General features: G+C 53.7%; 1 protein-coding gene across 2 annotated transcripts in view; it reads left to right on the top strand.

Annotated features, from left to right (window-relative positions):
- Positions 1 to 6,540: 6,540 nt before the first annotated feature.
- Positions 6,541 to 20,514, top strand: part of Stk10 (serine/threonine kinase 10) — a 74,366-nt gene continuing 60,392 nt past the window's right edge. For both annotated transcript variants that reach the window (XM_074057793.1, XM_074057792.1), the window contains exon 1: positions 6,541 to 6,840. In XM_074057793.1, coding sequence (XP_073913894.1) covers positions 6,685 to 6,840 — 156 coding nt within the window. In that variant the 5' untranslated portion in view covers positions 6,541 to 6,684. The remainder of the gene's footprint in view (positions 6,841 to 20,514) is intronic.

Below are 20,514 nucleotides of genomic sequence, written 5' to 3'. Positions count from 1 at the left end.
ATCCAAAGTTAGATTAGCTTAAAAAGTCTTCATCTCCCTGTCCTTGTCACCCAGGTCAGCCATGGTCAGCTGAGAAAGCCACTGTCACTGGGCTGCTTTGAAGCAAATCCCAGATTACAACTGTTTGTGACTGTTTGAATATACATTTTTAAAAGAGATTTTTTTTTTTTTTGCTGATATGACTGCTTACTGTTACAGACCTAAAGATAAAAAGTTGTTCCTAAAAGTCATCAAATTCCCCTAGTTGTTTCTTAAAACAATTAGTTTCTTAAAAGTTTGAACAGGTGATTAGTTCAAGTCAGGGACCCAAACAGATCTTGGGTCACATGTCATGTTCCTTACATGGCTTCCGTCTCCCTCTCAGCCATCTCACAGCCTACTTGTTGGAGGACCCAGGCTGTCACCCACAGAAAAGGCTCTGGTTTTCCAGGTGTTTCTTCTGTCTCCTGTGTTTTCTATAAGCTGGTGGTTAGGGCTAGATCAAAAGCTGGCTTCAGTGAAAGACAGACAACAAAGGAGATGGAAGGAAGTGAGCACATTAAGAATACTGTGCACAGGCCGGGCACCAGTGCTTCACACCTGTAATCCAAACTGCTTGGAGGCTGAGATCAGGAGGATCCAGGTTGGAGGCCAGCATAGGCAAGTGATTTCAAGTCCTCATCTCCAAAATGACCAGAGCAAATGGACTGGAGGAGTGAGTGGCTCAAGCCTGCTTTGCAAGTGTGAAGCCCTGAGTTCAAACCCCAATCCAGTCAAAAGAATATTATACACAACCTATACCAATAATTAAAAAATCTAATCAGCTCTGTCCAGTAAATCCAATAAATTTATCGTGTGAATCACAATAGATTCACATATGTAATTAAAATTATTCTAATAGTCACATCTTTAAAAAGCAAGAAGAACAAGTAAAACAGTTTAATAACATTTTCTTTAACCCATGTATCCAAAATGTTATTTCAGCTTGAAGTCCACGTTCTCAGAACTCTAAAATCCAGCGTGGGTCAGGTTTCTGCCACATCTCGGCTTTAGCAATGCGTCAAGAGCTTAAAGCCAGTGGGGCTGACGCCACCATAGCGCACAGCTCGGATCTGTAAACGCGGAGTAATTCTGGGTTAACTGACTTATGAAAGAATTTGAAACCCTGATCGGCCAGGTGTGGTGGCCAGGCTTTCAATCCCAGAGACAGGAGGACTGCAAGTTCGAGGCCAACCTGTGCAAAGGCAGTGGTGAGACCCTGTCTTAAAAACAAAATGAAAACAAAAGGGTTGGAGCCTAAGAGGCAGAGTGCATGTATGTGCAGCCCTGGGTTCAGTCCACACTACCAAGAAAAGCACCTAATGAACCAATAACCATAGTCAGTAACCAAAATGTCCGTGACCAAGTGCTAATGAAAGATGCCTGTCTCAGCTGGTTTCAGCAATACCAAGGGCAAGGCCAGGTGTAACTTGTGATTTCGGGATGGATTCATACGCAGCCCTGAAGAAGGAAGATGTCAGGCATTGCGGAGGGGCAACTGTGGTTCTCCCTGTGTGGTGGGAAGTGGTTAAAGATAGTCTGCAGTCCATTGGAAGTGGGGGCTGCAGAGAGCCCCGCTATTTGAAGACCTGGGACTTCAGAGTGGTGCACCCTCAAAGTGAGGGTCAACCCACAGGGTGCCCCCATTTCTCCAGTGCCGTGGCACCGAGAGAGAGCAAGAGTGAAATGACCCCAAGAAGTGACACCCTGCCCTGCCGCCCAACCCACGTGGTGTGGACGTCCAGGCACCGGCCAGCCCCGGACATGAATTACAGATCTGCACACACAGCAGAGTCCTGGCCACGGAGCAAAGAAAACACGCATCCTTTCTGCAGGCCCAGGGAGTCCCGGGAACGATTTTCCAAGGAAACTAAAATCAAGGGAAAATGCATCCTGAGTGAGAAGCAGCAGGAACTACAGACAACGGACAGAGCCACAACTGCGGCCGGCAGATGTCCGAATACCAGGCACAGGTTATGAAATAATCACATTTCTACTTTTTAAAGTAATAAAAACAGCTGGCGGAGCGGCTCAGTGGCAGAGCTCCTGCCTAGCGAGTGTGAGGTTTGTGAGTTCAAACCTCAGTGCCACAACAACAAATATGTAGTAAAAACTTGGCATTTCACCTTTGTCCAGGGGAGGACACTGGAGGGAACCCAGGACCTTATGTGTTAGGCCGGTGTTTGGTGTCTTTATTTTCCAGTACTGGGTTTGAACTCATTTCTAAGCCACGCCACCAGTACTTTTTTGCTTTAGGTTTTTTTCAGATAAGAGCTCACGCTTTTTGTCCAGAGCTAGCCTCGGACCTTGATCTTCCTACCTACACCTGACAGCTGGGATGATAGACACACCACTAGACCCAGCTATTTGATTGAGATGGGGTCTCACTGACTTTTTGCCCAGGCGGCCTACCAAGTAGCTGAGATTTTAGGCACAAGCCAGCACTTCTGACCCATAAGACATACTTTAAAGCGATTGCAGGACAGAAGAATGTGTAAAAAGTGAACTAGGGCAGGGTACTGGTGGTTCATACCTGTAATCCCAACTACCTAGAAGGCTCAGATCAGGAGGATCTCAGTTCCAGGACAGTGGAAGAGACCCCATTTCAACTGAAAAATGCTGGCTGTGGTGACACACGCCTGTGATCCCAGCTATAGCAGTGAAACATAAAAATAGGATTGTGGTCAAAAAGTGAGACCCCATCTCCAAACTAACCAGAGGAAAAGGGCTGGAGGCATGACTCAAGCAATAGAATGCCTGCCTTGGATGTGTGAAGCCCTGAGTTCAAACCCCAGCACCCCAAAAAGAAAAAAAGTGAACTAGGTCTAGGGTGTATTTCCCCATGCTGAGCATGGAGCCTTGGGTTTGAACCCCAGCACCACAGATGCAAAAACAGTGAACTAAAGGATTTGGACAAAGACCAACATTTCATTTATAGAAGTGAAAACTTTAATAATATAAATTAAAAAGTTGACAAATGAGTTTAAGCATGGAACAGATGCTTAAGTCAGTAGATGCGAAGCAACTAGAATACAGTGGAAGAGAGATGGGAAACACAAGGAGGCCTGGGTGTGGTGACTCATGCCTGTAATCCCAGCTATTCAGGAGGCAGAGACGGGGAGAATCACAGATACAGGCTAGCTAGGGCAAAGAGACCCCATCTCAATCAAACAGCTGGGCATGGTGGTGGATACCTGTCATCCAACTAGGAAAGAGGCATAAGTAGGAGGACTGTGATCCAAGACCCCTTCTGGGAAAATAACACAAATCAAAACGGGCTTGGAGGCGTGGCTGAAGTGGCAGAGCACCCGCCTAGCAAGCACAAGAGCCCAAGTTCAAACCCAGTACTGCCCCCCAAAAGAAAGAAAGAGAAGGGGTAAAGTCAGAGGGTCTGAAGTACATGTAATTGAATCCGGAGAGATAGGCAGAGGATGAGGGCGGAGGATGGAAGGCGCTGTCCACAGACTTTGGCTTTTGTCTTTCTCAAGCTGAGCGGCCTAGTGTGCAGTGTGGGGTTAAAGGTTACCATTCCTCCACCTGATACAGACTGAGAAACTGAGGCTTTGCCAAGTCACCAAGTTGACCGAGGGTGGCGTCAGCGTCACTGCTTTTTAGGACTCCGGATGGACTGAGCTCCTTAGCTTGGCCCAGGGAACCGAACTTGAAGGGACAGCCCAGAGACAGGAAAGCTGCTGCTGTCCTGAAGGCACAGTGCCGTGATGGGGGCTTCACTGGAGCTCGTGGTGCTGCGATCAGGGACAGGGACAGGGACAGGGACGCAGCCTCAGGCAGCTGCTGTGCACTGCGTTGGGAGCGGTGTTCAGTAACCTCCCGTTCTGAGAAGCGCTGGCTTACACAACACAGCACGCATGCTCTCTCCACGGACACTCACGAAAATTTCAATTTACTCCTAGGGCCGAGGCGGGCCTCAGTGGCAGAGCACTTGCCAGGCATGTGCAAGGCCCTGGGTTCGATCCCCAGCCCTGCAACACATACATGCATATACCCCACGAATCATGGGGACCTCTGGTGCACGGCCAGTGAGGACAGCCTGCACTGTGTGTGGAGTGGGGCAGTCTTGTGGGACTGGGCCCTTAACCTACGAGGTCTGCGCTGACCCCAGGTGACAGGGTCAAAACCACACACTTGCAGGACTGGCAGCAGAGATGGAGGGGCCAAGTGGAACTCCTCATTCACAGAAACACGAGACAATAACCACCTCGTAAAACACGCGGGCGGTCCTTGCAAAGTTAGCTGCACACTTGGCACAGGACCAGCAACTGCGCCCGAGGCTGTGGGGCAATGTGTTCCCTCGTTCACCTCCAGGTTCGTAGTGAGGCCCTGTGACAAGACGCATTAGCAAGAGAAACGCATGCGGATTTATTTAGTAAGCTTCCCGTGATCGGGGGAGAAATGCGTGCAGCTTCATGCTTCAGTAGAGTGGCCTGTCCTTCGCGGGGAGGCGGGCTAAGGGACAGAGGTGGTGCACGGGGACACGGCAAGCGGGGCCTGCTCCTTCAACTCTCCTGGCAGCTCCAAGTGCAGCTCCTTCTCTTAGGCCCTGCTTCTGAGAAGAAAAGGGAAGGTGAGAGCACTTCTGCTGTTTCCTCAAGTGACAGCATGCCGCGTTGGGGTAGCTTGTTCCAGACCCCATGCTTCCACGCAAAGACTCACAAATGTTCACAGCAGCTTCCTCCATAATAACCAAAGACCAAAGCAACTCAGATGCCCTTCACGAATGGACATTTACCCAGCAATGAAAAAGAATGAACCCAGAGCACTTTCCACAGCCCAGCGACTCAACATGGCTGGGTGCAGAGAAGCGGGGGTGGGGCTGGGGGCTAAGGTGCAGCTCAGCAGTAGGGTGTGTGCCCAGCGTGGACAAGGCGCTGGTTCAATTCCAGCACTGGAAACAAACACAGGCCGGGCACAAAAAACACGGTGTGATTCCATTGACGTGACCTAGTAGAAAGACAATTCAGTATATGGCGACAGAAAACGGTCTGGGTTTGCAAAATTTGAGCTGTGCTCCTCACGGGCAGGGACTTGCCCAGCTTGTGCCAGGCTCTGGGCTCCATCCCCAGTCCACAGAGAAAAAGCGAGAGGGGTGGCAATGGGTACTGACTGTGAAGAGGTGTGAGGGGCTCTGGGGTGAGGGAGCTGTGGGAAGTTTTGGGGTGATGACAGAGCTGTGAGGAGTTTGGGGCGAGGGAGGCATGAGGAGTTTGGGGTGAGGGACAAGTTCTGTCCTGCCTGTGGTGACAATACAGACTTAAAACTCAGTGAACACTATACTTCAAATGGTGCATTTTTATTACACGAATGTTTTTTGAGACAGGCTGACAAACTTGCCATCCCCCTGCCCCTGCCTCCTTCCTGAGCATTTCAGGCCTGGTTTAAGTACGGTGAGTTTTGTTTGTTTTTCCTTTTGAGACAGTGTCTCATTTTGTATCCTAGGCTGGCCTTGAACTTGAGACCCTTTGCTCACCTCCCGAGTGCGTTCGGGGAGGGGCGCTCATCTGTCTGCAGGGTCCCTTTTCTAGACCTCACGTGGTCTTTGGAGCAGGATTCTTTCATGGGCACGACATTTCTGAAGGGCCCTTTCTACTTTGTTTCTCAGTTCTTTCCTTCTGGAACTGGCAGGGCTGGGGCTCCGCGCTGCGGGTCTCGCACCCCACAGTGAGGCCATTTCCTCCTCCTGGTGACCGAACGTCCCACGACCGCATTCATCGGGGGACCTGGTGGGCCGCGGGCACTCCATCCAGACAGGCGTCCTTAGCTGGATCTGCAAATGGCCCGGGGGCTTGTCCAGCAAAGCACCGGGACACTGTTGAGCCCAGCGGGCTGCTGACGGTCACCAGGACAGGCTTTGCAGGCAGCCACCAGGTGTCTCCGTTTAAAACTGGGAAAAGCACAATGAGGAAGTTTTTATTTAGCACGAAACGCATCTGCTAACTCACCGGGAAGCCTGAGACAGGACGTCCCCCGCTAGTCCTTCGTCCCCAGCCCGGCGGGTTCCTGACCGGGAAGAGGGGAACCCGGGCGCGGCGTTTTGCGCGCTAGGAGGCAGCACCGCGCTCCCAAAGCGCCCCAGAGCGCGCGCCCTCGGCCCCGGAGACCCGGTCTGTAGAGTGGGGCGAGCGGCCCCGGGCGCCCCATTTGCAAAGCGGGGGGAGCTGCGGGCGGTTCCGTGTGTGCGGTTCTCTTGGCACCGGCGGCGACTCCGGCGTCCGCTCATCACCAGCCTGTGTCCCTCGCGCACCGACAAGCGTCCTAGCGCTGCGCGGGGAAGCGGAGTCCCCCAGACTAGCGCGGCCGCGGAGGGAGGCGCGGGGACTACAGTTCCCAGAGTGCCCCGCGAAGATGGGCGGGGCCGGGAGCCCGCAGCCAATGCAGAGGCTCGGGGCGCGGCAGGTGGGGCGGGACCGGGGGGCGTGGCCTCGGGGCGAGCGGGGCGGGGCGGGGCGGCGCGGGGCGGCGCGGGGCGGCGCGGGGCGGGGCGCGGTTCCGGGTCTCGGCCGCCGCGCTGCCGGCGCGCACTGGACCCGGGTGTGCTCGGGGAAGGCGTCCTGCAGGCGCTGCTGCTGCGGGCTGAGCCGGGCCAAGCCAAGCCCAACCGAGCCGAACCGGGCCGGGCCACCGCACCCCCGGCTCGCGCGCTCAGCCATGGCTTTCGCCAATTTCCGCCGCATCCTGCGCCTGTCCACCTTCGAGAAGAGAAAGTCGCGCGAGTACGAGCACGTCCGCCGGGACCTGGACCCCAGCGAGGTGTGGGACATCGTGGGCGAGCTGGGCGACGGCGCCTTCGGCAAGGTCTACAAGGTGAGCGGGCGGTCCTCGCTTTGGGAACTCGCACTGGGGCCCCGGGCCGTGCGCCGCCCCCACCCGGCCCGGCCTCCGGCGCTGCCTGCGCCCCGCACCGCTCCGCGCCGCAGGGGGAGACAAAGGGACGCGGGGACCCGAGCGTGACACGGCCGCCAGGCGTCCCGTGGCCCTGGGCAGGAGGCGAGCAGCGAGGCCACACGGATGCTGCACGAATGCGAGGCGCTGGGGACAGTGGCCGGATGCTGGGCTCGGTGGTCAGGAGCTGGGGACAGTGGGGGTCTGGGTGACAGTGACGGCAGGAAAGGTGGACTGCGGCTTGTCAGGGGCGAGGTCAGGCCTGTGAGTGCAGCTTCAGGAGCAGATGTGGCCCCGCGGTCACGGGCGGAAGGGCCAGCAGTCACCTGTCCCCCAGGGGTGGGCGGGGCAGAGCCGACCGCGGGGAGACTCGCGAACAGCGGACAGCTTTCGGGGTTCCTCTGCGGCCTTAGTCGCTTACAGCGCACAGACACCTACCGCTGGACACCTTACCCTAATGGCCTTTCACCTGGGAAGACCTGTTTGTTCGAGCTGGTCTGTTGGCTCACCTGTTGCCCAGGCCCTGCTTGAGCAGCCCTCCTGCCTCACCCTCCCAAGTAGCTCCTACTACAGGCTCCAGCCACTGCATCCCCACAACACCTAGGAAACTTACTGGGAGACCCCCACTTGTGCAGCTGGTGTATACCTCCAGGAGTGTGCCTCTGTCCAAAGCCAGCCAACACTCGCTACAGGGGGCCACTGTGACCCCAAGACTGCCCTTTGAACAAGGAAGCCAGAGAGGGCTTGTCCGGGCCTCCAGGTCAGGATCTTCCTTCTTTGACTGGAGGTTGATCTGGAGGCTCCTTGCCAATGTGTGACCCCTGGAAGACTGGCGCTGGTGCCCTCCAGACTTCTAAGTTAGAGTCTACCTTTTAGCAAGTTCCCAGGGCTTCTGAAGCTAATCACAGTCTGAGAACCACTGCACCTACAGGGGTAGCAGTTTTAAGGCCCAGGCGGATGCATGTTTCTGCCCTACCATCTCCACAGCACTTCCTGTACAGGGCTGGGGAACCCCCATGGAGCAAAGGTTCTGTGGCTGGAGGGGCTTTGGGGCTGAATTCACTTGCTGCCCTTCTGTGCTGGCTGGCTTTGCACACAGTTGAGTCCCCCAGGCCACCACAGTCCACTCCAGCTGCATCCTCCCAGTGGCACCAGGAAATTCCCTCTGCCTGCAGCTCTGCCTGTCACCCTGCCTTGAACACCCTGCTCCTGCAGAGGAGCCAAGACCCTGGAGGGCCCCTGGTCAGCTCCTCACTTGCGGGTGTTTAGGTGCATGCCCGTTCTGGGATGGTTCTCTCTCTTTAATGCTCAGTTGCCCTCCTCCTCCCCTGTCTATCCTGGCCTCAAGTGGTTCATTTTCATTTAAACCTTTATGCAGAACTTTGGCTCCCCACAGTGAGCTACCCCTGTGTAGGAGCTCCACAGCATGGAGCCCTGCTAAAGAGTGCTACAGTCCCCAGAGGGCCCACCTCAGCCCGCTCCCCCACCTCAGAACCCATCATTTCCTAATAACTGAAACAAGGGAAAGGAAGAAAAGACGGTCGTGTGAGCCCCGAAGCATCCCAACAATTTGAAATACATTTGAGGCCATATCACCCTAGTGAGTGATGGACCGCATATGCAAAGATGGTCCCATGAGATTAACACAGCTGAAAATTCCTGCCACCCAGTGGAACCTGCTCCCGTCACAGGCCACACAGTCCGCAGGTGTCTGTGGGGACACTGGGCAAACAAGCGGTGTGGCCACCACATTAGGGTGTGCCCAGTGCAGCATGTGCCGAGTGGTGCTCAATGACAAATGACTTGCTGTGACACTTATTAGTGATACTTTTTGTTGTCATTTCTGAGTGGACTCCAGCCTTCAAAGCAAAGTTCACTATAAAACAGTGTGCCCTGTCTCTCGGTGCCTGTCCTCGTTCTGTGTCTTGGCTTCCTCATTCTCCTGTATGACCTCGTGTTGCTTGCAACTCCCCGTCTTATATCTAAAATGCCCATCAGCCCAGGTGTGGAGGCTGTACTGTCTCCACTGGTCTAAGTGCATGTCACCTAACCATGCACTTATAGAATTTGTCCCTGTCGTTAAGTGGCAGACACATGACTGTGCTGCTTATTTGACCTGAGCACGAGACTCTGATCTAACCAAAGCCTATGTTGCAGGAGGGGTGCTGGGGCCAGAGGGGGAGGGATGAGAACCCAAGCTCTCTCCTTAGCCACTCAAGGTTCACCAGGACCGGCCACCCCTCTAACCAAGGGTCCTGTACACTCCCTGTACCACTGTGTGGTCCCCTGGCCTGCTGGCTGTAGTAACACAAGCCAGAAACCCCAGGACCTGACACCCATTTTTAATGTGGTGCCAGGGAAGGCAGTTGGCTATGAGCTGGAGAAGACAGCCAGCACCATCTCCTAGAAAGAGCAGCAGGGTGAGGAGGGCCTTCCTGGGGACTGCTGTGACACTTGGAAGTCTAAGCTCATGAGTGTGGTCAGGCCACAGTTTGTAGGAAGTGGAGCCCTTTTTCTCTCTGCCTTTTTGATAAGCCTGTATCCATCTGCCTCAGGAGAAAAAGAGGAGGAGAGGCTTGATTTAGTACAAAGCCAAGGTCATTCTCACCCATCTGGATGTGAAGGCAAGTTGGCTTCCAAAGAAAATCATTTCCAGTCCATTACTAGAATATGGGGCAAAGCTCACAAGAAATGGCTTCAAATTTGCAAAGTTTTTTTTTTTTTTTGGCAGCACTGGGATTTAAACTCAAGGCCTACACCTTGAGCCACTCCACCAGCCCATTTTTGTGATTTTTTTTTTTTTTTTTTCAAAATAAGGTCTCCTGAACTATTTGCCCAGGCTGGCTTCAAACTTGTATCCTCCTGACCTCTGCCTCCTGAGTATTTAGGATTACAGACGTGAGCCGCCGGCCCCAGCTGCTTCAAAATCCTTATCATGAAAAATCATCTCCCCTCTGAAGACGGAGTATAGGGGAGAGGAAATGTCGGTTATGTGGATGTGAATGCTGCCTTCAGCAGAAATGCTTTGGCTTGCATGTGCATGGTGCTTCACGCCTGTAATCCCAGGTAATCCCAGCTACTCAGCAGGTAGACACAGCAGGATCTTGAGTTCAAGGCCAGTCCAGGCAAAGTTAGCTACACCACCCCATCTCAAAAACAATATACAAACAAAAGGGCTGGTGCACAGCACAGCCCAAGTGGAGGAGCTCTTGCTAGCAAGCACGAGTCTCTGGTTCTAGCCCCAGGACCGCCTGCGTTCTTCCTTCTTTTTTTTTTAATTTTTGGCCTTGCATGCTTGGTGGGCAGGAGCTCTACCATTTGAGCCATGCCCCCAGTCATTTTTGCTTTGATTATTTTTGAAATAGGCTCTTGCAGTTTATGCCCCCTCTGCCTGGACCATCCTCCTATTTGTACTTCCTGCATAGCTAGGATGACATGCACCTGCCACTACACCCAGCTTTATTGATTGAGATGGGGTATCTCACAAAAATTTTTGCCAGGACTGACTGGCCTTGAACTACATTCCTCCCAATCTTTTGCCTCCAGAGTATCTGAGATTACAGGCATGAGCCTGGCTCCTTGTCTGTGTGTTCTAACAAGTTAAAATTGATCAGGTGCTTATATCGTGCCTTGCGGTGTGGTAGGCATAGGCTCTTTACATAACCTGTAATGTAAGACAGACTGTCCTTCCTCTCATGTGTGAAAACCAGAACCCTCAATGCATCGAGGGCACGCTACTCAGAAGCTTCATTGGTGGCACAGTTTCATGCAAGTCGTGTGGACAGGAAGTGCACAGGACAGGAGTGTGGACAGGAGGTGGACACCTTACCCATTGTGCTCCTGGCCACGATGCAGGAAGGGCTGCAGCCTGGAGGAAGGTTCTAGAAAGGTGTGGAGGGTGCTGCAGTGCCTCACTAGCCCGCTCGCTATTCAGACTCCCTCTGGTCAGTAGGGTGAAGGTGCCTGCGCTCACCAGGTCTTTCTGCAGACTTAGCTTCAGAGCTAGGACACGATCCCTCCCTGACACGCGGGGGCTCAGCATAACTGAGGGTACCAAGATGGACGGCTTTGCTTGCAAAGTTTTCCTGTATTCTCAACTGAGTCTCAGGCTAGACTCCCAGAAGGCAGTAATAGCTTGAAGGGTGTGCCTGTGTGGGGTAATTTTTAAAATAAAATGAAATAAACTAGCAGAGGTCCCCTTTGCCCCTTACTCTTGCTGAGGGCCAGGCTCTGAAGCCTCCTGGACCCCCGGAGAGCAAAGGGGGCCTTGCCAGCTGCTGCTCACACCTCAGGTGCCTGCAGAGCTGAGCTGGCTTTGGAGGAATGTGATGTCCTGTGTCCCCCCCCCATCCCTGTTTAGACAAACCCCAGGCGGAGATTGAGTCCTGGGCACTGGCAGGCCTTCCCAGCCCCTCTCCTTTCACCTCCTCTCCTGCTTAATAGTTGAAAACCTAGGTTTCCACTTCCTCCTGGGCTCCCCAGCATCCTCTCTGGTGTCCTCCCCTCCCCTCCCCGCTGTCCTTCTCCTCCTCCGGAAAGAGCTCTGCCCCAGGCAGTAACCTTACTTCCGCTTGGCCTAGTATTTTTAAACCCGAGTCCATGCTATTGTGAGTTGATTCCTGACTTGGTCATAAAACCTAGGGGGCCTGAGGCTCCTGGGAAGGATGCCAGGCAAGGGGCTTGTGGGGGTGCTGTGCTGGTGGGCCGGTTTAGATCTTGTTATACTGGAAGCTTTTCTGACAGACCCCAAAGTAGGCCAGGTTTGGGGCACTAGGCAGACAGCTGGACCTCCAGCCCGCACCTCCACCCCTATCTCCTGAGTTTACCTAAGCTAGTGTTTGCATGTAACCTGTGCACATCCTGGCTGTAAATCACCTCCAGATGACTCCTAATGCTTCAGACAATGTGAGTGAATGTAAATAGTTACACTGTATTGTTTAGGGAATAATGACAAGAAAAAAAGCTGACATGTTCAGTTCAGATGCAATTTTTTAAAAAAATTACTTTGGGCGCTTTAGCTTATGCTTGTAATCCTAGCTACTCAGGAGATGGAGACAGGGAGGGTCAGTTTGAGGCCAACCCAGGCAGTTAGTGAGACCCCATCTCAGCCAAAGGTGTTATGAGACTGTCATGTAGCTGCATGGGAAAGTACAAATAAGGATCGCAGAGCAGGCCAGCTCAGGTGTAAATGAGGCCCTATCTCAAAAATAACCAAAGCAAAATGGGCTGGCAGTATAGCTCAAGTGTAGAGCACCTGCTTAGCAAGTGTGAGGCCCTAAGTTCAAACCCCAGTATTGCAACAAAAAAAAAAAAAAAGAAATTTCCATCTGAGGTTAATGTGGAACCCGCCAATATGAACGACCCCTGTACTTGTTCACCTCCAGAGTGAAATCTTGGATCAGTGATGAACAGCATGGGCTTTATAACCAGATATAGCAGAGTTCAAATCCTGATTCTCCCATTCAGCAACTGTGGTGTGAGGCGAGTGGCCTTGATTACAGAGAGTCCCTTGGAGTCAACTTGCCAAAAGGGGTAGCAGGTGGCCAGAGGAGGTACTCAGAAGCCAGAAGCCTCAGTGGCCTCCCTATTGTAGTGGCTTCCTCATCACAGTGGCCTCCCCACAGCAGCAGCATGGCTGCCTGCTTCGGAACCATCCAGGGACCAACAGGGGCCAGTGATGAGCCAGAAGCTTCCACTTGTGAGGGTGTGGGATGGTGATATGAGGTGCAGAGAAGGAAGATCGGGAGGCCCGAGGTTGCTGACTGCTGGCCCTTGAGCCTGTGTGGCCTGAGGACAGGTTGTGTGGCTTCTACCAATGTGGACCAAATGTGACTGGATTGTCAGCATTTTGAAACCAGATTTCTCTTAAAAGGCCAGATGTTGCTGGGTGCTGGTGGCTCACACCTGTAATCCTACCTGTTGAGGAGGCAGAGATCAGGAAGATCATGGTTCAAAGCCAGCCCAGGTTCATGAAAACCTATCTTGAAAATTCCCAACACAAAACAAGGCTGATGGAGTGGCTCAAGTGGTAGAGCACTTGCCTAGCAAGTGTGAATCCCTGAGTTTAAATCTCAGAACTGCCAAAAAAAAAAAAAAAAAAGCCCAGATGTAGGCCTTCTCTGGAGCCCAGGGGCAGTGTTCATGCTGTCCCAGCTGCAGATTCTCTGCAATTTCCTGTGGGAATGAATTTAATACCCCCTCAACTGAGCATCTGAGAAATACAGAACTACATTGGGAAAGCCTGTTGTCTACACACACGAGACTGAAAATAGACCCATCTCTCACCCGTACAGAAGTACAGCACTCAAGCCCAGTCTGAAATCCACTGTGCCTCTTGTACTTGGATGTGTGTGTCTGGGCTGGCCCAGTGGTGGGGCCCAGTGGTGTCCTGCAGCTGGTGGCCACTGTGTTGGGCTGTACAGTGTGGGTCTGGTCTCCTCCTTCCCAGCTCACTCTCCCCATCTTGTCTCCACCGTGCTGTGGACAGTGGGTTTGGAGCTGGGTGTGGCCTGGATGCTGGCAGGACAGCTCCAGGTCTCAGATGGCATCTGGTGCTGTCTTGGTCACTCATCTGGTACTGTCTTGGTCACTCATCTGGTACTGTCTTGGTCACTTGGGCTGCACAGCCACACACCATTAACTTGTGGCTTGTCAACCAGAGTTGTGTGTGTGAGATGAAGCCGTGATCAGAAAGGGGCAATGGCTTGTCCAAGGCCACATAGTTGGGCTAAGCTGGGTCCCCTGGCTGCTCCAGGCTGAGGTGGCCCATGAGGCGTGAGGTCTGGGTCAGGATGGCCTCGCTCTCAGTACTGGAGTAGCCTGAGTTATGGTGCAGCCAGGTCAGAGCCCAGGATCGGGAAGCGCCTGGTGCCAGGCCACCACCCCAAGAAGGAGACATGTGGAGGAGGTGGGGAGGAGAAGGAAGAGCAGAGGGGTGGGACCTCACAGGAGGTACACATCAGCCAGGGGTCAGAGATGACTTGGAAATTCTTGGAGGTCAGCCTGCCTTGACCTTTGGGGGTTGTGTGATCCTGAGAAGAGGCCTCACCTTGGTCTCAGTTTCTTTTACTGCAAATGGCAGCAGGGGCAGAAGGAGGATGTAGTGAGTGTCCAGGAAGCTGAGTGAGTGCCAGCCCCTCGAATTCTTTATTGGGTACCTACTGCATACCAGCTCTGTGGTGCTCAGGTCTTATTCTCCACCATTTATTCTCTAATTCCCACAAAAGGCAGGAGATCTTATCCTCACTGCACACCTGATAAAGCAGAGAGGCACAGCGGCTAGCTCAGGGTCACACAGCCTTTCCTGGCAGGGCTGGCATGGAACTCAGATGTCTCTGGCCAGGGGCCTTTCCTCCTGCAAGGGTGAGAGGAATAGATGTTGGGGAGAGGGTCCAGGGTCACTTCTGTGTGGTGTCCCTGTGGTGTTCTGTGCCCAGACACAACTGTTCTCCCAGCCCTGCTTCTGCCAATGGCAGTGATGACCTCTCACGCAGAGGAAGTGGTGACATCCAGGCCGGGGTGGGTGGGTGTAGGGTGGGGAAGCTGGCGCCAGTTCAGGGTCCTCCTGGGTAGGATGTGTGGCCTGTGGTGTGGGCCTGCCGCCCTCGGCCCCTCCCCGCCCCTCCTCCCCCTTCTCTTTTTCTCTTCCCCTTTCTCTCTGCTACATTTTACCCCTCTTCCTTCCTTGTAACTTACCAACAGATTATTCTAAAGCCAGAATTAGGTCGTAAGACTTGAGAGGGTGGGGGGAGAGGGGCAGCCCCCAAACTGGGGTTCTCTGTGTATTTCCTTGTTTTCTGTCCACCCTAGCAGACACAGAGGCCGAGGACAGGGTGGGAGGGAGCTGGAGAGGGGAGGCAAATAGACACGGGGTGCAGCTGGGTGGAAGGAATAACTTGTAGTGTTCAGTAGGACACCTGTGGTGGCCAATAGTCTATTTCAAGGTAGGTGACAGAGAGCATTGTGGATGTTTTCAGCACACATGTCCCCAGGGCCTGAGCGACGCTCATTATGTGCACTGAGTGAATGAATGAATGAATGGACAAGTGTCACCACAGCTCCTCCCTCCACCTCAGTAGGCTCATTGAACCCAGTTCTGAGCTTTCCCCTAGCTTCCCCTTGCCATGTGACCTTGGTAAGGTGACCTCACCCCACAGTCTCAGCTTATTGACCTGGAAATTATATACCAAGATGGCGTCTTCTCAGAGTCGGTGCCAACTGAGCACTGTGCTCATAGGGAGTTTGTGCCAGGGCACTGTGGCTCCTGACTGCCATCCATGCCCTGCTTTCTGGGGTTCACGGAGGACTCCACAAGGCTCCTGGCCGCCTTGACTTGCCTGTGTGGAGGCTGCTCCTGGCTCCGTGAGCTGTGAGGGCTGCTGGGGCTCAGTCTTCTCTGTGATCCGAACATAAACGAGATTCACCGAAGATGGGAGAGAGCGGGCCGTCCTGTGTGGGGTGCTTGCCTGGCATGCCAGAGGCCTGGGCTTGGTCCCCTATGTGTGGGAACACATAGGTGAGGCCCCGGCTCTGTGTTGGCCAGTGGTCAGGGGACCCAAGGACCCTGACTGCAGAAGAGCAGCAGCCTCCCTAAGGAGGTGCTGGGCCTCCTTTCCACCCTCCGCCCTGCAGAGCTTCACTTTGCCTTGTCTGGGAACCAGGCCAGTCCTGAAGTAGTTACCACTGTCACACTTCTGGTGTCACCTGAGATGGGTCCAGCAGCTGGCCAGGCCTGTGCAGCCCGAAGTTATCCCATCTGGCCTTGTGTCTTGGGTCAGGAGGCCAAGTTCAGGAAATCCACTTTGGGATGCGGAGGGTGGCTGGGTGCCTCTGTTCAACAGGACTCTGGAGCCCCAAGCATGGGTGCCAGCCTGACTCGGTGTCTGGTCTGTCTTCAGGGCTGTCTGCTGGCCAGTCTGTGCCTGCAGAGCTCCCCCCGCCCAGGCCTCCCGCAGGAGCCTCTGGTAGAGGCCCCTGACTTTGGGGTGCCATCCTCTCCACAAGTCCCAGCTCAGCCCCAGCTCTTGCTGTGTGACCTCGGACAGGGATATCATCAGCCTGAGTTTCCTTCTCTGCAAGATGGGGATACGAATGTCTCCCACAAGTGGGTCTTGGGCGTCTTCACGCCTGCAGTCTTTGGTCAGTACCTCAGGACACATGGCCGGGGCCTCACGCCTGGGCTATAGCTAGCGTTGGTGCAGAGGACACGGCGCAGGTCCACCAGGGCTTGAGAGCCGGGGACCCGTGTCAATCAGGTCTTGGGCTGTACGGCACCATGTGACCACTGCAGCGTGGCTCACGGTGGGAGCCTGGTCAAATCCACAGGGGTCCTGCTCTTCAGTGGAGCAGTCTCAGATGTTCAGCATGATGTTGGGCGAGTGTCTTGTGCCGTTCGTGTCGTGCTGTGCCTGTGGAAGCTAAAAATGTTGATTTTACACAAGTGGAGAGCAAAATAGTGGTAGCCAGAGGCTGGTAGGGCAGGGGAGGGGGAGAAGAGGCTAATGTGGGGTGCAGTGGGACAGAAGGACTAATGGCTAGCGTCCTAGGCACAGTAGAGCAGAGCAGTAAGCACTTGACTGCACTTGATTTTGGTAGCTGGTAGAGAGCAACACAAAGCAGTGATAAGGGTTTGAGGCGTGCATCTGGCAGTTATTTACTGTGATAAGATTACGTGTTGTGTAAGTGTGTTGAAGTGTTACACTGTACCTCATAAAAGTGTGCAATTATGTGTCAGTTTAGAATATAAATGAAAAGGACTGGTGGAATGGCTCAAGTGGTAGAGTGCCTGCCTAGCAAATGTGAGGCCCTGAGTTCAAACCCCAGTACCACTGCCAAAAAAAATAAAAATAAAATGAAATATAAATGAAAAGAAGCCGGGTGCCAATGGCTCAGGTCTGTAATCCTATCTACTTGGAAGGCTTCGATCAGGAGGATTGCAGTTCGAGACCAGCACAGGCAAATAGTTCTCAAGCCCCCTCCCCCCGATCTCCAAAATAACCAGATCAAAAAAATGGACTGGAGCTGTGGCTCAAGCAGTAGAGTGCCTGCCTTGCAAGCACGAAACCCCGAGTTCAAACCCCAGTCCCCAGTCCCACCAGCAAAAGCAGAAGAAGAAAATGAGCAGTGTGTACAGCGCAATCCCTTTTTAGGTAAGCATGGAACCTGCGTTTGTGGCAAGAGATCTGCAGCTCATGCTTGGGCCCAGCCTGTCCCACACACCTTTCCATACTTACCTGGCAGCCCCTCAGACAGGACTGTCACATCATTAAATAAGGGTGGACTGAGGGATAATGAAGTCAGTTGAGCCCCCGGGTCACGAGACACCATTACTGTGGGAAGAGGTGCTTTCAAAGGCAAAAGGCCAGCTTGGGGAGTTCTTGGTGGTTTGGGTTTCTTCTTTGTGCATTCTATTTTTAAGATTCTCTTTCATGAGCGGGTGTTATCTTTAGAATAACAAAAAACAGCCTGGAAAACACTGTTGATCACTGACCATAACCCCTTAGAGGCCTGGGACTGGGAGGCAGTGGATCACAGGGCCCCACGCTGTGAGGATTAAGTGAGGTATTGTTGTAGAGCCCTTCAGGGTGCAGCTATGGATAAAGGTGCTTCCTTCACCTTTGCTCTTGACCCCATACTCCCCTGCCTGTCCTGCCCTCCCTTGGGTAGGAGGGAGCTTGGGAAAGACTGGACCCTTGCCCCCAAGGAGCAGAGCAAGGTCACCTTTCTTACTTTTTTGCCCTGATATCCTGGGCTTGGATTTCTTGCCACTTCTGAGAAGCTGGAGGCTCCCACATGCCTGGCCAAGTTGGACGGGTTGCCCGGGTTTTCAGCCAAGGCCACAGCTCGGTGTCTTTGGGACCTGTCCTACCCAGAAGGGCTTTTGAAGCTCAGTGTTTCATGGTGGTGGTAGAATGGCTCGCCAGGCGTGTCCCCAGGGCAGGGGTGAGGGGGTATTAAGTGCACATCTTGGGAAGCCCTTGTCACTCCTCAGCTTTGTGCTTCATAATCTCTGTCATCCTCAAGTGCCACTTGTTCTGAACCTTGGCCGTTTCGTGTTGCTGTTGAGCTGAAACTTGGCTTGGCGATGACTGGTTAGGAAGTGGTTTCTCTATGCTTGGCAGGACTCAGTGACTGTGCACATCCTGGCCCAGGCCAAGGCTTTGGCTACTGCAAGGTAAAGAGGTGCCATCTTCAAAACGGGGATAGCTAGAGGATCAGAAATCTAAATGTGTTGAGAGGAAACGGACTTCTTAGCATTTTCCTATCTTCCCTATTTGAAGGACCTCTCTTCTGTTTCTCTTTCTCCCTCCCTCTCTCCCTCCCTCCCTTCTTCCCTTCCTTCCTTCCACCCACCCGTTCTCATCCACCCACCAACCCTCCTCATCACTGCCTCCCCTTCCCGCTGTCCCCTTCCCCCGTCCCCTCTCCCCCGCCCAGTCCCGTCCATCCTGGCTGGCTGTGCCAGGCCCTGTGGGGTGGAGATAGACAGTGAGATGTGGACTTAGCCTTTCACAGCTCATGGGCAGGCCAGAGGGACTCGGTCTGTGGCGTGCATGACCGTGACACAGGACCGTCTGTGGGGAAAGCCCCAGAGAGAGGCAAAGAAGTTCTTGGGGCTGGGTGGTGGTCTGGGGGATTTTGTGAGAAGGCCAGACGGCAGTTGGGTTTGTTGTTGAGTGGCCGAGTGCAGGTCTGGGGAAGGCGTTCTAGGAGGAGGAGGAGCATGGAGAGTAGGGAAGGGAGTCGTCCCGGCCATGGGTGGGCTGAACACCGAGCAGTGATGCGTCCTCCGAGAGTGGGCAGATCTTGAGGGCTGAGTGCCAGCAGTGGGCTCAGCTTTACCTGTCGGCTGCTGGACGTCCCCTAAGAGCGCTTCTGCTGAAGGTAGTGGAGGAAGGCCGTCAGGTGGGCTGGGGCCCAGAGCAGGTAGGCAGGAGAGCCTGGAGATGGGGGCTATGAAAGCCAGAAGCACTGGCCAGACTTGAGTTGGAGTCCTGACAACAGACAGTCCCAGATGTGTGACTGGGTGAGTCACTTTCTCTCCCTGGGCATCCTGTTCTCTTCCACAAAAGGAGGTGACAGTGCATCTGCACACCTCACAGGCCTGTGCTGAATCAAGGCAGGGGGCTCCTGGCCCTGCCTGGAGACCACCACAGGAGGCCTTGCCAGGCGATTTCCATCCCTGACTCACAGGGCCCAGCTTCTGGATGACCAGGCCTGTAGGGCGTGTGACTTCCCTCCTGTGACTCCTGCCACTCCGGCCCGGTGGACTCTGAAGGACAGCTGCCCTTCTGGACTTGGTACTGGGCCTTCCTGCATGTACTGTTCTGTGTGAGCCAGATTCCTCTCAGTAGGACCAAGCCTTCCCAATCAGCAATTTGTCCCCCTTCCCTGCGCCTGGCAGGGACACAGCTTTTGTACTGTGACACACAGACCAGGTCCCTCTTTGGTCAGTGACTTGAACCCTGGTTGACACACGCCTGGCACAGCTATCCAGAATCCAGAGGTTGGGGACATAAAAACCTTTAGCTCGGACCATCAGCCCAGCTGTGACCCCCAGGCCCAGGCCTGCATCCAACAGGTCAGCCTCACTGTGGTGTAGCCAGCCAGGTGGCTAGGAGTCCCCCAACCAGCTGCACCTGCCAGGGTCCCACACCCTGCTCCTGCCCACCATCCTCATGTTCTGAGCTGGGTCTGGGACACTCGAGTGAGCCTGAGATGCCCTCACCTCTGCAAGGAGCATTTTCTGCCGGGGAGGCCTGGGTTAAAGACCGAGTGTAGAGAACCACTAGAACTTTCTGCAGGATTGAGTGTGTCTGCACCTGCACTCAGCACTGTGTATAGGTGTGGTCGTCTCGCACTCAGCATGGTGACACGGTGTGGTCATCATGACAGCGTACTTGGCAGGTGGTCATCACACACTCGAGATACGGAGAGTGGGCCGAAGGACTAAGGTCTCATCTCAGGTCATTCCTAGCTAAATCGCCATGGGTGGCTGGTAGCTGCCATAGAGACAGCACTGTGACAGCTCCGGTGTGGACAGGCGGCCCCCAGCCCAGCCTCACTGTGGAGAAGTGCCAGGTATGGCGGGATAAAAGTCACCACTTGCTGTCACCACATTGTCGTCTCAGCTCATCTCTGTCCACGGTGAGCAGTTTCCCCAAGGGTAGAAAGTTTTATTACCCTGCTTTTTTACTGTTAGGCTTACGTGTTTTCTCACTGCGCAATCTCCTTGTCATTTTAAAGAGCTGCTTCATATCCCGGCAAGTTAATTTAGCTTTTGGCTTAACACTGAACCTACTTCTTTCCATTTTCTCCCATTGTTAGGGGTTAATGTGAACATGACCCAAGCACATTTCTCTTGTTGTCTTTTAAAGTCATTGTTTGGCCTGAAGTTTCTAGAAATGGGGAATGATAGGCTTAAAGTAGTACAACTGGGCAAGGTGGCACACGCCTGTAAGCCCAGCACCTGGGAGACTAAGGCAGGAGGATCTCAAATTTGAGAACTGCCTGGGCTACATAGAGACCCTGTATCAAAAAGCAAAAGCCCAACCTAATCAGAATGATTGCGTGATGTTATTGAAAGATTGAGACCAG

This window comes from Castor canadensis, chromosome 16 (genome assembly GCF_047511655.1).
Source record: "Castor canadensis chromosome 16, mCasCan1.hap1v2, whole genome shotgun sequence".
In the NCBI taxonomy this organism is placed as follows: Eukaryota; Metazoa; Chordata; class Mammalia; order Rodentia; family Castoridae; genus Castor; species Castor canadensis.
Note: the sequence above shows the minus strand (reverse complement) of the source record. Positions and strands in the feature narration are given on the sequence as shown.